The sequence below is a fragment of the Bactrocera oleae genome, chromosome 5 (genome assembly GCF_042242935.1).
Source record: "Bactrocera oleae isolate idBacOlea1 chromosome 5, idBacOlea1, whole genome shotgun sequence".
Taxonomy (NCBI): domain Eukaryota; kingdom Metazoa; phylum Arthropoda; class Insecta; order Diptera; family Tephritidae; genus Bactrocera; species Bactrocera oleae.
In genome coordinates, this window is record NC_091539.1 from 55,412,429 (window position 1) to 55,438,301 (window position 25,873).

The following is a 25,873-nucleotide window of genomic DNA, read 5'->3' on the forward strand; positions in this document are numbered from 1 at the left end:
CTATACCGTATAGTGATAGGTCGGAAATAACTAAATCGACTTCTCTCGTCCCGCTGATCACTTATATAACCTGGTAGGAAAAACCAAATAGTCACCTTTCCTTAACAGAAAAAAAAAGCTTTTTTTAAATTAAAAAAATTAAATTAAAGCTTTTTTTTAGTTTAAAATATTTAAGTAAAATAATTTCATTCGTATATTTTGTAAATTTGTATTTAAAAAAAAAAAAAGAAAATTTTATAACTACATTCATCGCATTGTACATGTGTATAATATCTACAACGCTACATCTCTCATTCTTACCCATCACGACATAGCTCATAATTGGCGCAATTAATTTGTATTTTTAAAAATTTACCGATCAATAAACTTGTATTACCAACTTCCTTTCCTATTCCCTACCAACAACATGGCTGCTCAAAGGAATTTGTCGATCGTCGGCTTTGTGCGCGAGTGAGTAGCTCCCAGTTCCGATTTGCGAGCGATTATTTAAAAATTGTATAATATATTAATAGAAAACAAACTTTACAAATATAAATATGTTCACCAATTTTCTCTCTTTCGTAACTTTCCCTTAACAACAACATGTCCCCTTGGCGTAGTGTTCCAAACATACTCGGCGGCCCCTTCACTCACACCGGACGATGACATCTTCAAGCATTTATCACTCGTCTATGCAAAGAATCACGCGAAAATGTCACGTGGTGTAGCTTGTAAATCGGCCACGCCCGCGTTTGAGAATGGCATTACGAATGGTGCTGCCTGGTATCCACTCACCGGTGGCATGCAGGATTACAACTACGTTTGGTATGGTTGCATGGAGGTGACGCTGGAAATCTCCTGTTGCAAATATCCACCTGCGTATGAGTTGAAAAAGTACTGGGAGGATAATCAATTGGTGAGTAGAAAATTGTAAGAACAATACAGTTTATATATATATATAAATTTCTATACTTTTCAGTCCATGATCAAATTTTTGGCTGAGGCACATCGTGGTGTTCAAGGCTTCGTCTTGGATCCTACAGGCACGCCTATTGAACGCGCTTCGTTAAAGATTAAAGGACGTGATGTCGGTTTCCAGACGACAAAACATGGCGAATTCTGGAGAATACTGCTGCCCGGTTACTATAAATTAGAGGTGAGTCCACTACTTCTTCAATGTGTTTTCAATATATCACATATACAAATACATATACGATATATATATTATTTATTTATAACGATGGGAACAACTGGTAGATCTAGTAGTAGTAGTTTAGTTTCCACGATATCGAACATATAGAACATTAATAATGCTTTGGATATACGTCGCTTAAACAACTTTTTCTCGAAAACATCAGGGCCGGTCCGGGGAATTTAGAAAAATCGTAATATCGGTCGGCGATACAACTTTTGTTTTCGGAAGCGAATAGCGCAATGACTTCCAGAAGAAGTTTTTTCCCAATAACTTCAAAATTTGGAGCATCTATAAATCCCCTTCACATATTTTATTACCTTTTCTAGGTCTTTGCCGAAGGTTACGCACCACGTGAGGTGGAATTCATTGTTGTTGAACAACATCCAACACTGCTAAATGTCACCCTGACACCCTCAAAGGTGAGTCAACCTTCTTAATTTATGCATTCTATATATTTTTTCTTCACCTATAAATTATATTTTAAAAATTTGTAAATATAATAATTATTTATAATTAAAATAATCGCTAAAAACTAGCAAAAAATGCAACTGCATGCTGCACTTAAGTAAATATATACTCATTGTATATAATTATATATATTTTTATCAGATTCAACTACACTATAATGTGACAACATTACTTTCCTCTTTTTTATATATATTTATTCTACTCCTCTTGTGTGTATATTTTTCTTAAACACTGTTGAATTTCACAATAATTAATATTATTATTGGTTTTTGGGATTTATTTTTGAAATATATTGCGATTTCAGCTACTTGCTTCACCACCAACAACAACAATAGCAACAACTACAACAAATGATCTAACAACATTTTGGGGCAATCGTAGGAGTGATAACGATAGAATAATTTTTCCTATAAATTAATTACCTTTTAAGTACCATATAGTTAGAAGAGTGTGTAAAAATTTGAAAAATCTCGCTGAATAGCTAGTTTAATTTTTTTCTTGTTAAACTTTTGGTGAACTAAAAGTGTAAATAAATATTTTTTAAGGATAAAGAATTACTTGTCTACTAGTTTGATCTAGAAACACTGACTTAAGGATTTATGTATTATAATTTTAGTCTCTATTTATTATCAAAAATACCTATTCCAAGAAAATATCGCTCAGAGTTGGGTCTCTCGAGGTGAAAGTCTTCTCATGTAGAAACACTGCCGTTATGAGCATTACTGTGAACTCAAAGCAGAATATCAAACTTTTGGTTCTCTAACAGCTACGCCAAAGTTAGTCATGTGTAAATCAAGACATGATTCTCATTTTAATTTATCATAAATTAACCTCTCCCGGCGCGTTGTTCAGATCTTTAAAACTCAGAAAATCCCTTCGACGTGTCGATATCTACAATTTAGGGTATATTTAAGTCTATATATGCCAACCTTCTTCTCTTTAAAAATGATTAGAGCCTTATGAAATTTAATACTTTCGAACATTTTTGATTCCGAGAAAACGATCAAGAAAAGAAGTAGCATTAGTGCTAAGAACAAAATGAACTTTAAGAATGTAGCATAACTTTGTGAGCTATTTTTTATTTAAAAACCCTTACTTGTACATACATATATGAACTTAGAATCGAGCACATTTTTATCACGAGTGCCTTTTTTTAGACGTGTGACTTTCAATGAGGCAATACTTTTTTCAAGTTGATCTTTTTGACAACTGTTCCTTGACTTATACTGGGTTTGGTCGGCCATTTCATAACGAACAGACTTACTCTGGAATAACGTTTACAAATCGGGTAAATGTATTACCGATTTTCACAAAAATTTCCACTTTTGGCTGAATGGGTATGTAAATAAACAAATCGCTTTTGTCACACTTGGAGTGCTAATACGATACTATCCACGAGCCATTGTTGAGACCCCGTTACATCATTCAAAAGTCACTTTGAAAATCGTGCGATTTAACACCACTGGATAATTTTTTGTGTGGTTATGTAAAGTCGCTTGTCTACGCAGATAAGCCCGAGACGATTGACGCCTTGGATGACAAAATTTGGCGTGTTATTGCTGACATACGGCCACAATTACTGCAAAAAGTGATCGAAAATTAAGCCTCGGTTGGATTTTATTCGAACCAGTTGCGGCAGTTACTTGCCCGAAATCATTTTCAAAACGTAATTGCAAAATCTTTATAATGAAGCTAAATTATTGGCTATAACATTAAATTATATGTGTTTTTTATTTTAAATTTTAATTTTAATACTGATTTCGAAAAAAAATATCAAAATAAATTTTTTTTTCCTGGTGTTTTAAGTTATTTCTTAATATATATGAAAATTACGAACAATTCGATCTGAACCCCTATATTAAAATATAATATTTTTTGTTAGCACTTTTTTTTCGCTGAACTCGTTCAAGCTTTAAAACAATTGTAATTTGTTATTTTACAAAAAAGTTGACGTTATTTCAATATTATTTTGAGGTTAAGGAATTTTTGACACAAAATTTATATATTAAACAATTTTTATTTGCTCTGTGCTGGTACTGGATAAAATTGCTTGTAACACGCTCCCTCCTCCAAAATTCTCGTACGCAATTATAGTATATATGAGTAAGTATTTTAGAATACAACTTAAAGCCAATATATTAACTGCACTCTTTTATATAAAATATTTAATTAAAGTAAATTAATATTTTAAATTTGAAATGTTTTAAATAATTTAATATTTTTTTGCTATGCTTTTAACTGTAACTAGTATATTGCTAATATTTAAAAAAAAAAAATTTTAATAAAATATTAATAGCTTTTCAACTAAATATTATTAATTAAACTTTGAAATTTTATTGTTAATATGACTTTTTCACAAATTAAACATATATATATACATTTTTTAAAATAGAACCCTGCACGGAATTTCACTCCTCATCACATCTGCACAATCCCATGCTACATTTCACGTCACTTCACCAAAAAGTAAATCCCCCATAACATTTTTCACAGTGTACCTTCACACCATACACAAGAGCATTACATACTTTAAGGCACTCGCGCATACAGCATGACTCGAATCAAGCATTCTCACAAAAATTGTACAAATACCGCTTATACCCCTTTCATATAATAATTGTCTCCTCTCCCTCTTCAACTTTTCGCAGCGCAACGAAGGCACTACGGTACCTTTATATCGCCCCTTGCCGATACCACAGCAACATTATCGTCCTTCTAGCCCGACTTACAGTGACAGCGGCATTTTCTCCACCATCAGTAGTGGCCTTAACAGTTTGTACTCGAATATTTTCGGCTGATCTTTGCTCTCTTGACTCGCCCTCTTCGTCGATATGAAACTGGCCTTTCTGCTGTTGACCTTCCTCATTGTAATCACCGTTATTCACATCGCCAGCCGTGCGGACTTCGATTCACCACAATGAGTGGGAGACGCGAACGCAGAAGGGTGTGTGGGAAGAGCAGTGGCGAGAGCAATGAACGACTCTTAGGGGTAGTTACGTACAAAATAAGCAAATAAAGTGTATGAATTTTAATCAAAAGAAAATGAAATAAATGTGAAGAGGAGAGTGAACAGTGAAAATACACTGCCCGCATAGCGTAATGGTACATTAGAATTACCTGCATCGTTTTATTAAATCTCTAAATTATATAAACTTGTATTTTATGTGAGTTGAAAATTCTGAAATTTTTTGTAAATGCATATTTATTTGTATAAGCGACAATAATGGCGTTCGAAAAGCAGCAAAACGAAAGATAAAATAATATTTACATACATATATTTATTACAACCAGTACTTAGCTTTTAAAAAGTTTAATATTAGTTTAGTATTTTAAGTCTTTTTCGTCTATCTCAACATTTGTTGAAAATTCTACTTTGTTTCCAATTCATAACTGTTATTGTATGTAGTTTTTAAAACTATCCACAGTTATTCCGTTTACTAATAAAGAAATATATTTTTTATTTATTGAAAAAGGGATACATGTTTTTTAATAACTAATAATAAGACTAGGATCATATTAAAGACAAATACAAGCAATTGAGGCCATTGACTAATTATATTTAATTTCGATACCTTGAAACTAATACCTCGATAATAATCATTGAATCATGTTTTTTTACACTTTTTGGAAAGGTGTTTTCATTCTGCTAAGTTTATGATATTATCGTATATAATACAAAAAAAAAATTTACAAATAAAACTAAGTTTTGCTTTCGCGATTCTAACCCTTGACCTGAGTACTCAACTTCGGCAACTATTTTTATTCCATTCATTTATAATTTATATGAAACATTATGGGCACTGGTGTCGAAAAACTTGTTCAAAGAACCGAGAAACTTATAAAAATGTATATGAATATAGTATCTCTTATAATGATTCTGATTCAGGAAATAAATTACAAAAAACGTTTAAGCTCAAAACGTTTAGGAACACACTTGGACAGCTGAGAACCAGTCCATTGTGATGTTTCTATCTTACCTTCCTCCATATAATTTTGATAGTTAGCAGCCGACAGGATTTTCAGCCTTACCGCATGTACACCTATTGAACCATATACAATAAAAACTCGTACGATTGCCGCAAGATGAACCTAACTGAGAGCAAACAGTTCAGTAGATCTCCAGCGTTCTGAACTAGGCCAAAAGGATATCTCAATCGTACAGGCGCTAGTTGCTCAACAGAGTATGCTAAGCTCACGCAAAGTCCAGAGGTCCAGCGCTAGACCTAACTTGTTCTCAATCCGATGTAATCCTTGACTAACTTTGAGCTCACAGTGAACGATTTCACCGCTATGATACCGGAGTGAATGCTCATATCCCTGAAAGAGACTGTACTTTGGACCAATACATTTAATCATTAGGTTCTTATCCTACTTTAATGGCAGCCACAACTGCTTGAAGGTCGCGCACTTAAAAGAAGGTTTTATTTGTAAAACAACAAACTATCAGCAATAGATCGCAACTGTCTTCAAAGTATCAGAAATTACTTTATAGGTGAATCTAACTAAAGAATAATTTAAAAATGTCATTATTTAAAATTTGTCTTTGAATTTGTGGACACAAAAGTAGAAGCATTCTTATCTGGATACAACCTTTAATCAGACCGTTTTTTATATCGTCTGTCTGTCTGTATATCCGCGAACTAGTCTCTCAGTTTTTGAGATATCGATCTGAAATTTTTAACACGTCCTTTACTCCCCAAGAAGCTGCTCATTTGTCGGAACCGCCGGACCACTATAGCATTAAGCTGCCATACTAACTGAACGATCAGAATCAAGCTCTGCTAAAGAACCTTTTGTACTCATATATTATATATGAAGGGTATTATAGCTTCGGTGCAACCAAATATAACGTTTTTTCTTGTTTTTAATAAGACTTGATCTTCGGGCTCAGTAAGTATCAAATACATTCATGTATTAATAAATAATTATTTTGAAACTACTAACCTTATTCTTTCCGTTTTAATTGTTTAGTGTTTCATACAAAGGGAATTTTAACTACGAACGTACTAGCTAGACCCTTATTGAGCTACCTACCCTATATCAGAATGAAAACGAGATTTTGCCAAAAATTTTTATAAACTAAGCTGTCTATGTCTGTAAACAAAAATACCTTAATGAAAACCCCCGAAGCTTCAAGAGCTGATATAAGTTGAGAAAATACTGATCTTACAATAAATTATGTGGTTTCTTATTGGTTTGTTAGCCTTCATAATCCGCCTGTCAACCCTTAACAAGATGTCGTTATATGAATATCTGCCTTATTCATGGGTTTTTCTATATTGCTTCTTGACCTGATTCAATTAGTAGAGAGATCTGTAGCTTCAAATCGAAACATTAAGACTTTAAATAAATTGAATTTATTTCAAATACTTTTCAATTAGTATCGATCTCATTTTCAGAGAATTCATAATGCTAAATCTATATCGTATTTAAATAATCACAATTGAGTGAAAAGCATTTTAGTAATGACTTATGTCCAAAATTAAAAATACAATGACGATTCCTTAATGAGTCCAAGTTGGTAAGCTGGAAATAAATTTCAACCTTTATACGGAAACCTGGCAAAAGGCACACTTGAGTACATCTGTAAGAACAGCGCTATAATCAGGGACAATTTAGAACGCTTTTTCTTCAAATTATTGTCGAAAAACTCAAACTCAAACGTGTTTTCATTGCTTTGCTCAAATCAAGACGATAAAAACAATATCCTTTAAAGTAAGCACACTCAAGACATGTACCTTATAATCGCAGACCCAAAAGCGCTCGAACATATTTATAAGGACTAGCGTCCGCTAAGTTTTAAGACTTTTTAATAGTCAACAGACACTACCAACTTAAATTGACTCAATCACCAAATATGTTAGAGCATTCCGAGAAACTTACCTCCCTTTACTAAAAATTGTTTCTTTTTCTATTTCATTATATTCTTGCTATTCAAATATTGACTGAGATATGCACTCTTCGGCTCTCTTATAATTGTAATGATAAAAATACATGTATATGTAATATATTTTCAGCCGTTCAACCCCTTGCTAACCAAATAACTATAACTTATAGCCAACTAACTATATAATAATTCCACCACCTGCGCAGCTTACTCAAAAAACTCACAGCGAGCATTCGGCATTAAACGCATCAACTCAAAGCTAGCAAACACGCATACTTCTCAGTTCATATTTCGCTCAAAAGGGCAATTTCAATATTTTGGCTATTTTCAATATCCATTTGCAGTACGAAAATTGTTTTCGAATTTTGTTTGCTCAGGCAGCTTTGTAAGTTACTTCAGCATTGAAGAAAAAAACGAAAAAAAATTATCTATTCAGTCGTGAATATATATTTTTCAATTTTACATTTACAAAAAGTTTTTTTATAACTCTTTATATTTCATAATTGGTTTTTGCAATTTTTGTATTGAAAATTTTTGACAATTCACCAGGCGTCTGCGGAACACATCAATAACTGATAGAAAAGAACCGAAAGAGAAAAGAACTGCATTGGTAAGCAAGCAAACGAAAGCAGTTAACAAGAGACGAACAAGAAACGGACGACGGATTTTTATAAGAACACAATTAAAAATAAAAATAAAAAAAATTCAAGATGAATGAATTCGATGGTAAGAAATTCTATGGATTTTCGCTGCACGATGATCCCGTCTTGAGTACGACGACAAGGAATTTCGAGTTTAAGGTAAAATATAGCCCACGTAATTTGAGGTTAGAAGCACTAGAGCAAAACTGCGTAGTACGAAAATTTCTTTTCTCATGAGTTGCTTCTTATTTTTGTAATTATTTTTAGTAAGCATTTTTTAATTAACCCTTGCCCGCAGTACACACGCCCCGAGCATTTGGAACGTCTGATACAAAAGGTACAGCAGACCGATCCGGACCATGAACGTAATCGCAAAAAGGAAATACTGAATCGGCTGTGTAAAGCAAAGAAGATGCCATGCGCCAATGATATGACCACACCCTATCGACGCGATGCGGATGTCGAGACCCATGTATCACGTGGTGAGGCGGGCGGACGTGTGCGCAACTTGAGTGACACGGAAATCAATCAGCTGATCGGCAAAGTGAAGAGCTACGGCGACTTGCGTAGACAAAACTCAACCGACACCTATGCAAAAGCGAAGGACACCACGAAGTCCATGCAACCACCAATGACATTGAAAAGTATACTACGCACCTCGGCACATGAATTTCCCAGTGGCAGTGGGACAGTCGAGTCGCGACAGTCGCCTAGGCAACTCTGTAATCCGTATGAATATAGCGATGATAACTGCGTTGGCGATGGTGATTTTTATGGTTCAGAACCCACTTCGGAGGAGCAAATACTCTGCAATCCCTTCGACTTGCCGCACGAACCACTCTACGAAACGCATACCATGCACCTACCACATATGCGACGTGAACTGCATAGCGGTTTGTGTAAATTACCCGATGTGCCAGAGGAGGATGAGCTGTTGGCGTCGAAAACTGTAATGCCGACGGTGGTCGAAGAATTTCGTCAGCCACAGGCGAAATGGGTGGAAATCTGCGCCAAGCCGGCCATGGAGAAAGCACAATCAGCTGAAATCAAATTCGTTGAGTTCTCGGAAAAATCCGAACGTTTGCCAACGAATGTCACCTACACAATGCATTCGCATGAGCTGCAATTGCCCATACAGATTAGTACACCGGAAATGATGTTGAAGAATATGTCACCACCGCCGAGTCTGCCGAACATGGCGCTGACCTATGCGCTCAACAGTTACGACGACAATCCCTCGACTTATGAAATAGAGGATAGTGATCTGGAGTACGAGATGCTAGAGCGTGCACAATACACAAAATATTGTGGTGCGCGTCCCAAAACCGAAGAGTTGACAAACAATTCGAATGGCAGCGGTGGCCTGGCAGAGTTTGTCGAGCTCGAAGTATGTACATAAATCAAAAAGAACACGAACAAAAACAAAAAATAGAAATTATGTCGCTTTTTTTATTATTTAATTGTGCTCGTATTTGTTTATTTGTATTTTCGTTTTTTATAGTCGGAAATTCCAAATATGAACTTAAGTTTCTTGAAAAATGTCTCACCAATGAGATACTCTGATCTGACCGACGATCGCGAAGAAGATAAGAAAGTGGCCTTAAAGCAAAATGTGAGTGACATTTTAAAATCATATAATTTTCTAAAAGTCAAGTAATATTTTATTTTCGTTCACCTCCAGCAATTTAAATTGGTCATGAAAAATCGCAACACAAAATCTCCCTCGCCAACTTTAGAGAAAGACCCGTCTATTGCAAGCAGTAAAGATCCCAAGAAGAAGTGCGCAAAAATGAAGAAGAAACCAGCTGAAGAAGTCAAACCAAATCCACGTAAAAAGTCGACTGCTCGTGGTCCAGATACCTCTTCCCCGGCTGAGAAATCTTCATTAGGCACGCCACGTTCAGGTGGCAAGAGATCGTCAACAACCACACCGAGACCACATAAGGAGCGTAATCCACAAATGAATCAAATCAGTTCCAACGAGTTGCGTTCCATGAAAAACATCATTTTGACTAAATCTATTGAAGATTTAAAAATGGAGAAGATGGCAATTTTTGCAAAAATGACCAGCACACAGGAACGTATTATCGAAACGCTGGATAAATTGCGGTAAGTCTAAATTACAATTGTAAGCTTAGATAAGGTATTCGGTAGTTCTCCCAGCTTATACAAGCTTCTTTAGAAATGGGGAATGCCTCATAAAGAGGGCTGTGAACTGCAGATACTTTTATATAGATATCTTGGTGACAATATCCCATCAGCGCTTTTGGGATGGTCGTGAAATTCAAGGAGAGATTGAACGTCATAGTTTACTATCGTTATATAGCCCATGTCATTAGAACTGTCAAAGGGATCACGAAGTCGTAAGAGCAGAACTAAACTGTCTAAACTACCAACTTCGAAATTGTAGAAAATCTTACGTGAAGCACCTATGAACCCTCCTTCGAGATGGTCTAAAAATTTAGGGGGAGGATTTATACATTACTAGAACATTCCACAAGCGATTCAGAACTAAGCTAGGCTAGAGCATTTTGTCCGAATATATAGTATGGAGGCATATCAGTTTAGCTACGATTGGTATTGATGACAGCGTTTGAATTTAATTTCTTGAAATCTTGAAGCATTAACATTTACCTCATTCACCGGTTGATAGGTTTCTCCTGAAAGGGTTTCCCATTTAATATGATATCTAGAAGAAGATGTAAAAGATGCTGTAGAAATAATTGATATTCTCCTTAAAGCTCCCCATCATTGTGCAAAGATTGGAGTTGCCAACTAAAACACCGTGGAATCTGAGTTCGATCCCTGTTAACGACTTTTATGAGAATGAGGCATCGATGAGAAATTTCTTTCTTCTATGAAAAGATTTATCTTAAAACTTATCCGTTCGAAGGCAAAATAAGAACTGTAAAGGGTCTTTTTTTAAAACTGAAGCTTAAGTTAGGTTTGCCGTTAATAGCGTGCACTACAGTCCCATGATTTGCAACTTTCTGATTCCACAATATTAAATAATTTCGGCAGGACCAATGTCAATTGAACACCTACATAAATATATCATGTGATTTGATGTATTAGTTACGCCTGAGAAGTTAGAATGCAATATTCGGCGCGTTATGGGTGACATTAGGGCGACATAGTGGCAAAAGTTGTAAAAATTTGACTGAGGCGATGGTTCCAGCATTGAAAATTTATGGAACTACTAAAGTCTAACATTAGCAACTTCTTTCATACTTCTACAAAACATTGACATATTCTTCCTTTTCTTTTCATCTGCCAAATCCATCTAACCTAACATTTATATATTTATATTAGTAATAGTCATTCCCTTTTATTTTACCAGCATAAGCTTACTAGAGCTCTATGTGCCGGATAGTCACTATGAGAAAACCAGACGTCAGAAGAACGCATTCGAATTCTCTGTGAGATTTTCGCGTAATTTTCTATATCCCTTAAAGGGCATGGTAAAGCAAATATTTATTATTTAAGTTATTTTCAACATGTGTTTTAACAATCTTTTGATAGATCGAAGATCTGCGTGTCGTTTCGGTGGAACAACTCTGCAGCGCCGCCTCCAATGAAGCTACACAGCGTGTGCACAACATATTTACGCTCATTCACCAATCACTGCAGACATACTACAAACAACTCCGTTACTTTCTGCTCGATCAGGTGCCACAAAAGCTGAACACGCTCATCGAATTGGCCAGCACAACTGTGAGCATTTGTTTGGAGAAGCAAATTTTCGATCGTAACGATGCAATTATTGAGTGTCTGCAAGAACGTTGCGCCAAGTTTCTGGGCTTCTTGGAAGATATGCACGAGGAGCGTTTTCTAACGGCACGCGATAATTATCGTAAAGCAAGTTTCGACAAGGTGTTTTAACATGCTTTTCTACAACAGATTTCAATTAATATATTATTCTATTTCTAAAATAACTACACTTCCAGACAGCCTCCAATTATAGCTTGAAAATGTTCATGAACGATCTGAATATGTACGAACCGAAGCTGGTGCCGAAGAATCACTACAATCACCGACGTAAACCGAAGTTGCGACGCGTGCTGAAACCGAGCACAACAACAACGAAAACGAAATCGAAAAGCGAAAATGCGACCGTACCGCAAACATCCCAAATGGTGATCACTAAACCGGATGGGGATCAAATATCCACACATATCAACGATTTGGCAAGGAGTTCGGTAAGTTTGCGCTGCCAACTACTGAATAAATATCTTATAGTAATAAATATTTTTACACACAGGGTCTCTTTCAAAGTGCACAGAATATCACTGTGGATATGATTGCGCCACCAGCCGAACCGAGCATGAATTCCGAGGAATTACCTACACTTAATAAGGCACTCATTGAGGCACTACAAACTGTGACTAAGGAGCAAATGCGTCAAGTACTGCAACCCATTATGCAAACGCTCGGCTCGGTGATCGAGAAGAAGGTGAGTACACAAACACTATTTATCGTTAATATATTTCGGTTTACTTTTTTTACCACCGCTATGTGGCTGCAAAGTGTTGCAAAGTACCTACAACTTTAACCCTTTAGCCGTATTATACATATATACTCGTATTCTAGAATATAAGACTCGAATACTTAATGCCAAAGTCAACGCCAACGTCGACAACCGTCAAATACTCATTTCAGTTGTGTGAATCAGATGTCGCAACAGAACAATAAGCAAAATACATACAAACGAATTGCAACGACCGCAAAAAAATATTCGAAATTCGTAGTGTAGTATATAAAATCCAGTGTTATGTAATTCAAAATATTATTTGTGAAAATTACACAGCAAGAAAGCATTATTCAGCAAAAAACGAACGTGGAAGTGATATCGTTGACGTATAAATCGTTGAAAATATAACAATGAATTAAATCATCGAATTAATTTGAAATCGGCCGATAAATTCGTTATAAATTAAACTTCTTGCAATGCTAATGAGATTATTAATAAATTTATTGTCTCTCAAAACATTTTAGAGTTTTCTATGACCTAAATATGTTCTCGTTACGAAATTGTATGTTGTGTTTTTTCATTCGTATTCAAAAATAAATTTTCGCCGAAAAGTTATTTGATGGTGAAATATGTTTAGGAAATCAGTTGTGTTAAAGTTTATATAATTTCATATGTAATAATTAAATCAAAATTGTATGCGTTAGATGAGCTTCTGTTTTGACTTGCACTAACAATGTTAAAAATATACCTAGGCTCTTATAAAAAAGTGTTGCCAACATATACAAAAATTAAATATATTTATTATTACATAATCCACAAATGCATATTCTTCATATTTTGCACGCACAAACGCTGAACAACTTTTTTGAAAATGTTTTTATTCTGATATTTCGCACGCGTCTTTCTATATATTGGTCCACTATAGCATACAGCTGCCATATTATCTTAACGATTTTGTTCGATTTTTCTTGTATGGAATCTTTTGTATTTGTGATGGGTATTATAATCTCGGTGCAACCAAATCGAACGTTTTTTCCTTGTTAATTAATATATACTTTATTATTTTCAAACCTAACCTCACTTTTCATTTTGATTTGTCAATATGTTCTCATAAAAAATTTTAAATTAGTTACAAAATTTGTATTTAATTTGCTTTCAACAATCTTTTTTCGACTTTATTTGTAAAAAATAATATGTCATTAAAAGAGCTTCTTCGACTTTTTGATTACCCGCTTAAGCATCTTTGGCATTCTCCATTTCAAAAATTAATGCCGGTTCACTACAAATTATTCTTTAATTGGCTAATAAATACAGAGGAAGCCTCCTGCTCTTGGCACCATCCCTCTGAATTTGGGTCCCCTGTATCGTTTCATGCTGTTGGAGAAAACTTTTATCCATCAGTCCACAATCTTACCGAAGGTTTTCAACCAAGATCTTCCATACTTCTGCACAATATATTTTGAGGGATTAACATGCAATTGCTACAATTCCGGATCTATGTTACTGAAACTGACTCGGATTTTATCTGCCCAAGATACCTTTGAAAAATATATGTAGCTGTCAGGGTTAGTTTAGAAAGGAATTGTCATATGCTTGGAGTTCTTAATCACAAAATTTAATAAGAAAAAAACACCACAATTTGGGTTTGAAACGAAAAGATTTAGAACATTTCTGGGACGGATTTATTTTATAAAAGGGCTGCCATCGCCTCGGAATTTTTATTCAAAAAAATGTATCAGATGTAGAAGCGTTATACTTGTAATGTGGATATCAAAGTAAACATCTTTAAGTTGTATTTGCGATGGATTTATTTTGGAGAAGAGTTGCCACCTACTTAGAAATAATAAGTAGAAAAAAATTTTATATAAAGAAACCTCCAATTATTATAAATACATTAAAGTTTAAAAAATGTTTTTGTACAAATAATTTTTGCGGAGGGTTGCCACCGGCTTAAAATGTTAAGTATTTTGTGAGGCAAACGAACTGCACAATATTAATAACTGAATTTTAACCTTTCATTTAGTGTTTCTATATAAATAAATTTTTCGGAGGGTTGCCACCCGCTTAAAAATTTTAAGTATTCAAAATTTTGAGCTAATAAACCCTACATTATAACATTGACGTAAGTGTTCAACTTCAAGTTAGAGTTTCTCTGAAAATAAGCTTTGTGGAGGGTTGAAAACTGTTGACAAACTTCAATTCCTTAAAAGTGATGAGATAAACTAGTTATTACAATATCGATGTCATATAAGCGAGATTTCAGGTATTCAGCTAACTCTAAAGCCAAATTTTTAAAATATTTCAAAAATATTTTTAAAAATAAGGAAAAAATTAAAATTCCCACGTTCAAAAAGTCTGCTGTTTGTTTTGTTGTTGGGTTTTTATTTATTATTATTTTAGATTCTTTACATGGTCATACATATTGAATTACATTTTCAAGCATAATTTATGTATGTATATGTAAATATTAAAAGTTTCAATTAACTTAATTTGGAAATATTACGTAAAATTGTTCATGCGATATTTGTTTATATATTTGTAATTATTTACATTTGACAAACCATTTTAATTTAAAAAACGCAAATAATTTTCAAAAGTATTTAGCCACATATCTTTCTATAAGTTTAAAAATTCCTGCTCTTAAGCGAATATTATGTAAACTTGTAAAAATTGTTTTCGAAAACTAGCTTAAGCATTTTTGAAAATGAATTACGTTTTTGTTGCAAGTTCAATTATAAAGCTTAGCTTGTTTTTGAATATTTGCAAAATGGCTGGAATGTTGCGTTAGCGTTTTGTTTTTGTTTTTTGAATTCGAGTGTGATTCAATATTCTCATAAATCACCTCAAGGTTGCTGCATAACAGTTATTTCAACCGTAAAATTGGTTTTGAGGCAAATTTCAAAATACTAATTTTGAGAGACGAGTATTTAAGTGATCGTATTTTATATAGATAATTAAGACTACCAAAAAGTAGAACTTTCGAATTTAAATTTCAATAAATTTTTTTTGTTCCGATTAGTAGAATTTGTTCCGAAGAATATAAAAATCGCAAAAATGCAAAAAGATAAATTTGTCACTTAGGAATACACGAACCAATGCAATTTACATGATTTTTAGTAAAAAAAAAGTCGTAGGAATATAAAAAACAATTAAGTATAATTTTTTTCTTTCTCCAAAAAAAAAAGAACGAAGAAAAGTAGAAGAAAAGAAATTCTTTAAACGAATCAAACGCAAATAGAAGCTTATGGAATAAATTTGCCTGCAGTTATTGTGAGAAAAAGCAACAACAAATAATTGCCGGTTTTAAGATTGGATTGCATATGCATAATTATTAATGCCAGAAAGCTTTTGGTGAGGCAGTCTCCGTGGAAGACTAGCCCGAAGAAAACGACGCACAGCAATCACTTTGTCCGTCCGTCAGTTGAACATTTCTCGACATGTTTGAGTGTGTGTGAGATTGTGTACAGCGATCGGTGAGGTGTGGATTATGTTGTGGAGTGCATGTGGAGTTTCCTGGTACGTGTGGGTGTGATGTAGTACATACATACATATTTATAGTTTTGATTATCTGAAGAATTTCAAATGTGTCCTTATGCGTAGATTCTACTTAATTCCTGGTTAGTAGCGCAGCAATTAGAAAAAAATCAATTCTATTTTTGCATATAATATTCTTCTTCGCTTTCGTTGCTTGCATTGTGTATTATTTCACTTTTATCCCTTTTGTTATTTGAGTTGCCTTTTAAAACTAGATTTTTTCAGGTAATTAAACGCTTGCGCTCTCTGACGCGCTCTTTCTCTCTCAGTGTATCTCTCCTCCTTGCTTTCTAACTGTCTTTTTTATCCATTGTCCTTAGCATTCACATTATTTATTACTTCAATTGTCTTCTACGCGGCTGACTCCTAGGCTGAGCACTCCGTGCACACCGGTTTGTTCTCCTCGACTGCGAATATGCTCGCCGTGATGGGGTTGGCGCATTTCTGTCGTCAAAAACAATTTTATAAATACTTTACTGTTACATACATATATTCTCGTAGCCACTCACCTTGCATTTGAAGCAGTCCCTGTGCCATTTGGAGTTTAATGCCACAATCGCGTTTTCTGTTATGGGCTTGGCGCAACCGGCACATCGTGCGGCAAATAATTCCTCAAAGTCTGTTTTACAGTAGGCGCGTCCATCGCGCTCATAGAATGAGGTACCCACCAACGGCTTCTGACATGGTCCGCCACACACGAAGCAATCTTCGTGCCAAGTTTGGCCGAGTGCCTTGATTGTGCGCTGCAAGGAAAACAAACAGAAATAAAAGATATAGAGGATACTTTATAAAAACTAAAATTCGGTACTGAAAAAGGCTCAGAAAAAATATCAAGTCCATTTACCAAAAACCTTTCGCCAAAAAATAAACATGGTGCCTACATGGTGCGTATTTCCGCTCAAATGGTCAAAAAATCTAGGTTCTTCCCGTGCCATATAAAAGTTCTGGTCAAGTTAAAATCTCCTAAAAATTCGGTATTCGGTCAAAGTCGTATTAAAATGTATGACTTAACTTCAAAACTTTCAACGTCGATAAATTGATAAGTTTCTGTGCACTGTCTCTCTCTCTCTCTCTCTCAAAAATCTCTTTTTAACTAACATATCTCTTTTTTTCCGGCGGTTATTTTCTTCATAAATTCTTCGTCTTTGATTTATTAAGATCAATTACATATGGATTATACCAGTTTCGGCTTCATATTTACAGACTTTAAAAAATGATCCAACTTATTTTTGGTTGAATGGTGTGGAATATTTTTTATTTGTGAATAGCTTTGGTGCATTTAAGTTAACGGTTTTTCTTGTTCTGTTTTACGGCGAAAAAAGCAACTCTGCAAACAGTGTTGACCATAAGTATGCCTAATGACAGAAGTATCTAATTAGGTAATATGGTTCGCTTAATTTTCACCACAGTTCTTATTGCTATTTAAGAGAACCCTAAATATCCGAAAAGTGGCAAAAAAAATAGTTATTTGGACAACTAACAATTACCTGGTTCAGAAGCATAGTATTCTTGATGTCAGCTTGAAAGGCCTTGTGTTATCCATAGTTCGGAATCGGAGTTGTTCGACTCTTGAAACTTTTGACTTTAGACTTTTGAAACCAAAAATGTCGGGATCAAAATGCATACACATTTATGTATTCCAAATACGTTGCCGTTTGAATCAGGAAATTTCAAAAAGAAACTATCCTCAACAAAATTACCATTCTTATTAAATTTGAACCCGACTGTGTCATATAAAATCCGTTCTTACACCGAATCAATAAAAAAGTGTTTGGTAGATTATTACAACCTATTTTATTTTCGAAAGAAGTTTGATCTTCATATGACTATTACTGTGTATTTAGTGTGTAAAGGTAGTGAAGACATCGAAAATTTGCCCCATGTGAGTTGTCCATCCACCTCTATGTGAGTGAAGATAACATCAAAATATTAAAGAAACAGTACTTGGAAATCGTCTTATTTGCATCAGCGAGATAAGAGAGGATCTCAACATCTCTTATGGATCGACTCAACCATTTTGGTTAATATTTTTGGCATGAAGCATGTTTCATACCACAAGAACTGAATATTTTGCAAAAACGACGTCGAGTAGAGGTCGTATAAATGAGCAATGTAGCTGAGGACCCTACATTCATCAAACGCATTTTTACTGGTGACGAGACGTGGATTTATGGTCATATACATAACTGTCCAGCAATCTAGCGAATGCCGTTCCAAAAACGAGCCGAAACCGAAAAACTAAAATTCGCTGATGAAAAATTGGATTAAGCATTAGTATGCTTGCATTGGCTCAAATATTAGCTTATTTTGAAGACGGTGTTAAAGATTTGTATTTATTTTGTTCAGATTTTATGGCTTGTCTATATAATTTTCGTATCACAATTTAAACGTGAAATCGATATTAGCGCTTTCTAAGGATTTCGATGGTTTTACCAAGCTACTCAGCTGTGCTTAATTTATTAATATCTAAACTTCCAGATAGTATCAAAATGTTAGCGTGATAAGCGAGCTCAGCGGATACATGATATATACATAACATGTGTATGTATGAATACGCTGCGCCTGCAGACATATTTGCATACAGACCTATTTCCAGTTATCAATCAACGCCGCGCTGACGTGTAACGCGCTTACTCAGCCTCGATTTTAGCACCAAGCATGTACAATATGTTTGTTTTTATGTTCAATGAATATATGAGAACTTCATTTAGCCAAGTGCTGACGAATTCAATCTGTCCTAAAAAATAAATAAAAAAAACTCCCACACAAATTGAAATAACCGAATCATCCACCTACACTGCCGCGGACTACTATAAGCCTACGGCGCAAGCGCGCGTGCTGGCCGCCATGTGGTCATTTTAATATACATTTATGGTATATACATATATAAGCGTAATATATATGTAATATATTATTATATAGGCACGTAAATGAATGTGTGTGACTTTATTGTTTGCAGACTCGGCTATAAATGACAATTTTCATTTACTTCTTATTTTCAAGTTCATATTTATTCTTTGCTATTCTATTTCAAATATTTGCATGATTACGCGCACCCAGCAACGAATACCAAGCGACATTGAAGCTGATGACAAATAACAACAACAACAAAAATAACACCAACATTTGGCATAAAGCATTCGTATTTGTTATGGAAGATGCTGACTCTGATCGGTTTGCCTGTGCTCTGAGATTATTACGGTATAGGTAGCAAATACGATATTTGTTGAACTGGCGGGAAGAAACGCCTCGATGAGGCATGATGCGGTCTGCGAACCGCAACCACGTCATTTCACATGAGTCGTCAACTGATTTGCAAATTCTATATGTACATACCTAGTTATATACATACATCGGTATGTATGTACCAACATATATACCAACTGATTTGTTCTGTGAATATTCAGGTGCATACCCAGTAAGAATAACGCTATTACCCATAGACCTACATATAGTAACTGTGTAAAATATATGTTATATTAAAAAGTTATATTTTCTTGTTTCGCAAGTTTGCAAAAAAAAAGCTTGACCACATGAAACACGTAATAATTATTAGAACATCCAAAGTTCATATACAATAAATCAATAATAATGGCCAGAGAAGTCTATACAATTTTTGGAAAAGTTTTACCCTCAATATTATATTTCAAGGTTCCACATTGTGTAAGCAGAGCCGAACTTTATTAGAAAAATTATTTAATATAATTATAGAAATTTGTGAGGTTAGGTTTTAAACCCATATTCTAGGTACTGCCAGCCCAAAAGGCTCGATAAATATTTAACTCACTTGCTTCTACATTCATTTATACAGTTAGCTCTTCATGGAATAATAAACATTCGTTATTTCTGCCTAGAAGAGAAAATTACACTTACAAATTTATCGGGGACCTTGAAAATTGTTCACAATGGAAAAATATATTCTAAACACAGGCACGTATTTGTTGAATTTTCGAAAAATATGAAAACATTTCGGAAGTTTAAGGAAATTAAAGGCATTTCCAACAATCTTATCTAGTCTAAACTGACACAGTATCGTTGGTTATGGCTTGGCTGTGCATGTTAAGAGAGAACTGTGCAACTTTGAACTCTCAGTATATATATGTGGTATATTCGCTATATCGTATATTGTCACTAAAAAAAAAATTGTTCTTAGTCGGGATACCATTATCAAATGTAGTATTCAAACAATGGAACTTATCTACATTCATCACCTAAAAGATCTTGGACCATTTCCAAAATTATTTCAAAGTTCCTGTAAATTTGAGTTATTATCCCGAAGATTTTATTATTTTGGGCCATACCATGCTCTTCTTATAAAGAACTACAAAATATACATATATACAGTTTTCACTTATTATTCTCCAGATTGATGTCACTTCATTTTTCTCGAGTTTGAACATTGTTAATAGCATACCGATCATTACTTGTTAACGAAGACAACTTTTGCTATATCGCGAAACAATGAATTAAACTAAAATCCGTTGAATTTTAAAATTTCACTGATTTAGGTATTTTGAACATATTTTTTAAAGACGTGATTTGGCAAATTAGTTTCTTTAATCTTCTTTAAAATAATATTTACTCGAAGGAGTTAAACAAATTGACATATTAGAGATAACAGTATTAATTCTTGCGAGGGATTTCATATTTATTAAAGATCTTAATCTAGCTTAGAACACTGAATAGATATGAAGGTGCCATAAGTTCTCTATCTGACTGCCTTCTGTTCCTAGCTATGAAATATATTGTGATATTATCAAACTATTAGGGAGTTCTAAAAATTTTAAGCTACGCTGATCAACAGAAAGAGTCAGAAAATTAATTGGGTTTGTTCGCTTTTGCAAGATTTTTCTTTAATATCTTTAGTCATGGCTTCGTTCGAAAGAAGGACTAATTGACAATCGTCTATAACCACAAATTACACAAGCTTAAAGAGATCAATTCAATTTGTTTATCCAATAAAAATTCAGACATTCAAAATTCTTAGTTGGTAGTGTTTAACGTATCAGTTACTTCACTCCCTGTTATGAAACAGCTTTATATATATTTCCGGAATATATTTGCCTTTACAAGTCAAAACCTGCAAAATCGAGTTAAGATTCAGTCGGAAAAATTTAAGTTGCAAATTTTTCGCTATTTTTCCAGAGTTCACTATATTTCAAATAAAATTCCAGATAACGGGAGTACAACGCATGTTTTGAGGCTGCACTGTTAACCCTTATAGTGTTTATTTCTAAAATCAAAATCGTGTTGTACTTAGCAGCTAACAATATTCATATTTTCATTATTGTATATACTACATACATCGTTTTGTATATAAATGCATTAAATTTTTATTTTCTGCGCTATCAACTGCTGTTTGGCTATGCCTCAGTAATAAATTCTAATTGTTAGGTAAATATATTATTCAGTTTTTTAGTACATACCATAGTAATTGCGCTGTTGGCTTGAGTCACTGCTTTTATATTATATACCATATATTATTTAAAGCTTTATTGTAGAAGCTTTAAAGTGCAAATATTTTTTACAGAAGTCAAAAGTCAGCAATTTAAGTCATTTGAGCTTTATAATAGCTATTTGATTGACGCTAAAAACGTGAATACATATATACGCACAAATAAACAAAACTTTATAAGATATAGAGAATAAATATCTAATCTAATTACTTTTTGATAGTGTTAGAAAACTAGTAAAAGAAAAAAATTATAATATCAAATTAGTTTGTTTTGTTGTTTTCTATCAAAACGTGACACTATTCACACTGGTCACAGAGTGGCACGTTTCTCAGTCATATTGAGTATACTCAATACAAATCAAACAAGAAAAAACGTTAACTTCGGTTGCACTGAAGCTATAATACCCTTCACAAATACAAAGGCTCCTTACAAAAACTTTACTCCGATCGTTCAATTTTTATGGCAGCTATATGATATAGTTATCTGATCTGAACAATTTCTTGGGATAATATATTGTTGCCTTAAATAATAACTCGTGCCAAATTTTATGAAGATATTATATCAAATAAAAAAGTTTCCCATATAAGTTCTTTATTCCGATTGTTCAGTTTGTATGGCAGCCGATATTGGCCGTTCCAACAAATGAGCAGCTTCTTCGTGAGAAAAGGACAGGTGCAAAATTTCAGATCGATAGCTTAAAAACTAAGGGGCAAGTTTATATGTATACAGAGAGACAGACATGGCTAAATCAACTCAGCTCATCTTGCTGATCATTTATGTATGTATATATTTTATAGGGTGTCCGACGCTTCCTTCTGGGTGTTACAAACTTCGTGGCAAACTTAATATACGCTGTTCAGAGTATAAAAATATGTAAGAGAGTTAGTTTGGGTATACTTGTAGTTTTGAGCTAGAAATATATTATTAAATATTATTTGCTCCTTTAGAACTATATACTTTATATATGAGTTAATGAAAGACAACATTACGTTTTAGTAGTAATTTCGGAGAAAAATGTTTCAATAAAATATTACTTCATTTGACTTTTTTCCGAAATTTTTGGATTAAATTTCTTGTATTCTTCCTTTTTACTATTTTCTAAACAAGCTATTATATTTTATTTGAACAAGAAGAAGCATAGAGCGCAAAGTTTTGCGAAGCTCTTCCACTTCCTGTTCTTGGATTGCTTTTTTAAATTCCTGTGAAGACAGTACCAGTTATTTATTTTTATAAGCTTTTTTTTAGACCCACGACACATAATATTTTTGGCACTACCCTACTACATTATATCAATTCATATAATTTTATTGAACTGTCTCGTGTTTTTTTGAAAAGTCAGCGGAATGGAAGAAAGTCAGGAAATTCATCAATACACGGGGTAAAGGAAAATATAATAAGTAAAATAATATGCCTCATATATTAATACATTTGATACACCTTTTTTATTAACTAGGTGATAGGGAAGCACCCATTGCATTAAATGTAGCGAACATTATTAAGATATGTAACATACAGATCAACAAATAAAACCAAGCGAAAGAACAGAAAGCATTTTATACTAAATAAATGCACTAGAAGAAGATATAGACAAATATTTCCTATTTCTTGCAATTCTAGGAACAGTATATGTATGTACGAAGTGTGAAACCATATATTCAAATAGACTGATGGCATAATTGTACAATGCTAAGGTGACGTCATAGATGTGAAATTTGACTGTAAAATAGTTTGTGATATGAAATTTCATCTACAGTTGGCGGAGGGCTCTTTTTACCCCTTTTTACAATTTTAATCTAATTAATTTTAATTTAATCAATTTACACATAGTTCTCAGGGATATTTGTGTTCTCGAACTAGTCTCTCAGTTTTTAAGATATTGAAAATCAACTGCTAGTATGGAAAGCTTTTTCATTTGATTTATCTTCACCAAATTTGACATGGCCGATAAAAATCAAGGTTTTGTAAGGAATATTTTGTATATGTGAAGTTTTTTCTAACCTTCGGTTATTTTTTTTTTTTTTTTTAATAAAATATACAAAAACTTGAATTTCCAAATCTCTCCTTCCTTAAACTCATCTTAAAATTAAAATTAATATAGATAACTCAGCAAACAAAGAAATATATAGTTCATGCATAGTTTATGCTTTAATTAAGGTCAGCATTGACACTACCCACTCATTGCCTACTTACAAACATAAATAGACTAAAATTACACAAATTTGCAAATACTAGTTTGGTAAGTTGCTGCTCGTAAAAATAAATTTTAATAAGCACATTATTCTCATAGCCATTTGCAACTAAATCAACTATAATGACTTATGCTTGATTTCATTTACCGTATATGAGAGTTACACTCGAATACCATCGGCATCACTAATTGGGAATTTCGCTCAACCCACACGCTTAGTAAATTTCAATGAAGTGAACATTTTTAATATATATTTATAATGTATTATATATTTATAATACAAGTAATATACATAAGTATATGTGTATATAAATATATATTTTTATTTTTATTTAATTTCTAAAAATATATATTTCTCATTTTTATAAAAAAAAAATGTATACCATTCGAAAAATGTTCAACACCTCGCATAAATATTTTCCTGATTTTATTTATGTTATATGATTTCTATTTTTATTTACATGGCCTTCTGCTTTGACACTCATGTCTTATCTTATTTGCCTTTTTGAAAAGCCCCTCAAACACTTCGTTGTTGCAATAACTTTCAGTTTCAATTTATTGTCATTTAAGCTGTGCTTTGGACTCGAATTTGAATCTCTTCATTGCTGTCATTTCACTTCGATTCACTTCAATCTTATTAATCGCATAACTTCATAATTAAGTTCCGCTGACTCTTATTTTTTATTGATTGTATTCATTTGTTTATTTTATTTCTTGTTTTGTTGCGTTGCGTCAGACAGACTGGCTTGTGTTTTTATTTACACACGAATTTATTTTCATATTTTGTCTTTACTTGCATCTTGCACACACTTATCTTTCTATCTCAATTTTTTATTATATTTTGAGTTTTTATGCTGTTTGAACAGTGGTGGTCAAATTATTGGGGACACTTCAAAATTTTGTATTTTGATGAAAAAAACTTTCTACTGTTAGAAATGCCAACAATAGTTTTTTACACACACATCAATATCCTAATCAATATTCTACCGATATAAAATTTAGAATAATTAGAGTTGATTTAAATATATGAGTGTAAGAAAAGTTTTGAACGAAAACCCTTGTGTTTTGAATCGATTCTTCAAATTTAAAGTGGCGAAACGAACACACAACTGACATAAGTGGACAGGTTACATAATCAAATTAAAATATAATAAAAATAGGCCTAATAACTTGTAAATACATTTGTGAGGAGCAAAGTGTGGGATTGAATATAGCTACTCTTTTCTGTTTCGTTAGGTTTTCGAAGCAGCAAGATTGATAAACCTTTTGTTTTCAATGGCTGATCCTCAAGATGGAGGATCTCTCTTGGAGTCCTTTGTGAAGCTATAAAAATACAATTACTGTATTCAAACTTAGAAGTCGGCAAAGCGCCTTCAGCAAATACAAATTTTCTTAGGCATTTAAATTTTATTCCTACTAGCTCAGTGGGATATATAAGAGTGTGAGACCTCAACGCCGATAGGGCAATGACCCATTAGAACACCCACAACTGAGGAGAAGCTAGCCTTACTGAGGGTAAAAGGTTCATTGGACTTCTTGCGATCGGCCTTGGGCCCAAAGGACTTTGCGACAATGCAAGAACCGATGGAGCCCAGCGATGGTCAAGCTCCCACCCAGCTATTCAGTAATACAACACTCGAGGAGACCCTAGCACCGACCTGTGCACATTCTACTGATAACGGGGCTGGTGTGCCTTTTGTTGCCAGCTTTGCGATTATCAGCGATACCGCGGTGACATAACATCCATACTACTCTTATCACAAAGCGACTCAATGCCATTGATAACGAGGTTAGGAATTCCTTAACCAGTCTTGAACGCACGGTTAGTGAGCTCTAGGCTAGTATCATATCTTCGGTTCCCGCTGGATCTTGCCATTCTTTGGCAAATGTGCTTACTTGCTTAAGGATGCCTTCGGATTTAAATATGATCCCAAATTAGACGGAAAACTCTCGAAAAATTGTCGTTATTACTGAGGGTAATATCGGATAAAGGACTTTGTTACTTCTTAAGTTTTAACTAGAAATCGGGTTATTGCTGTTGTAGCGGCAGAAAA

General features: G+C 33.8%; 3 protein-coding genes across 10 annotated transcripts in view; 2 read left to right on the forward strand and 1 right to left on the reverse strand.

Moving 5' to 3' along the window:
• The window catches only part of LOC106615696 (carboxypeptidase D), a 43,675-nt gene extending 38,557 nt beyond the window's left edge, over positions 1–5,118 (forward strand). For 3 of the 7 annotated variants that reach the window (XM_036376287.2, XM_036376289.2, XM_036376288.2), the window contains 5 exons: positions 409–450; positions 600–895; positions 959–1,135; positions 1,501–1,593; positions 4,291–5,118. In XM_036376287.2, the coding sequence (XP_036232180.2) occupies positions 409–450; positions 600–895; positions 959–1,135; positions 1,501–1,593; positions 4,291–4,440 (758 nt within the window). In that variant the 3' untranslated portion in view covers positions 4,441–5,118. Of the gene's footprint in view, positions 1–408; positions 451–584; positions 896–958; positions 1,136–1,500; positions 1,594–1,946; positions 2,197–4,290 lie in introns of those variants that run through there. The other 4 variants (XM_036376290.2, XM_036376293.2, XM_036376292.2 and 1 more) reach the window with 4 other exon arrangements.
• Positions 5,119–7,936: 2,818 nt separating this feature from the next.
• The window catches only part of LOC106615690 (uncharacterized), a 48,862-nt gene continuing 30,925 nt past the window's right edge, over positions 7,937–25,873 (forward strand). Inside the window, exons 1-8 of the mRNA XM_036376248.2 lie at positions 7,937–8,329; positions 8,469–9,557; positions 9,672–9,782; positions 9,852–10,279; positions 11,511–11,631; positions 11,693–12,043; positions 12,118–12,369; positions 12,432–12,623. Of these exons, the coding sequence (XP_036232141.2) occupies positions 8,240–8,329; positions 8,469–9,557; positions 9,672–9,782; positions 9,852–10,279; positions 11,511–11,631; positions 11,693–12,043; positions 12,118–12,369; positions 12,432–12,623 (2,634 nt within the window). The 5' untranslated portion in view covers positions 7,937–8,239. The remainder of the gene's footprint in view (positions 8,330–8,468; positions 9,558–9,671; positions 9,783–9,851; positions 10,280–11,510; positions 11,632–11,692; positions 12,044–12,117; positions 12,370–12,431; positions 12,624–25,873) is intronic.
• Positions 15,337–25,873, reverse strand: part of LOC106615692 (transforming growth factor beta-1-induced transcript 1 protein) — a 30,275-nt gene continuing 19,738 nt past the window's right edge. For both annotated transcript variants that reach the window (XM_036376254.2, XM_036376252.2), the window contains exons 4-5: positions 16,685–16,918; positions 15,337–16,619 (exon numbers count right to left, since the gene is read on the reverse strand). In XM_036376254.2, the coding sequence (XP_036232147.1) occupies positions 16,542–16,619; positions 16,685–16,918 (312 nt within the window). In that variant the 3' untranslated portion in view covers positions 15,337–16,541. The remainder of the gene's footprint in view (positions 16,620–16,684; positions 16,919–25,873) is intronic.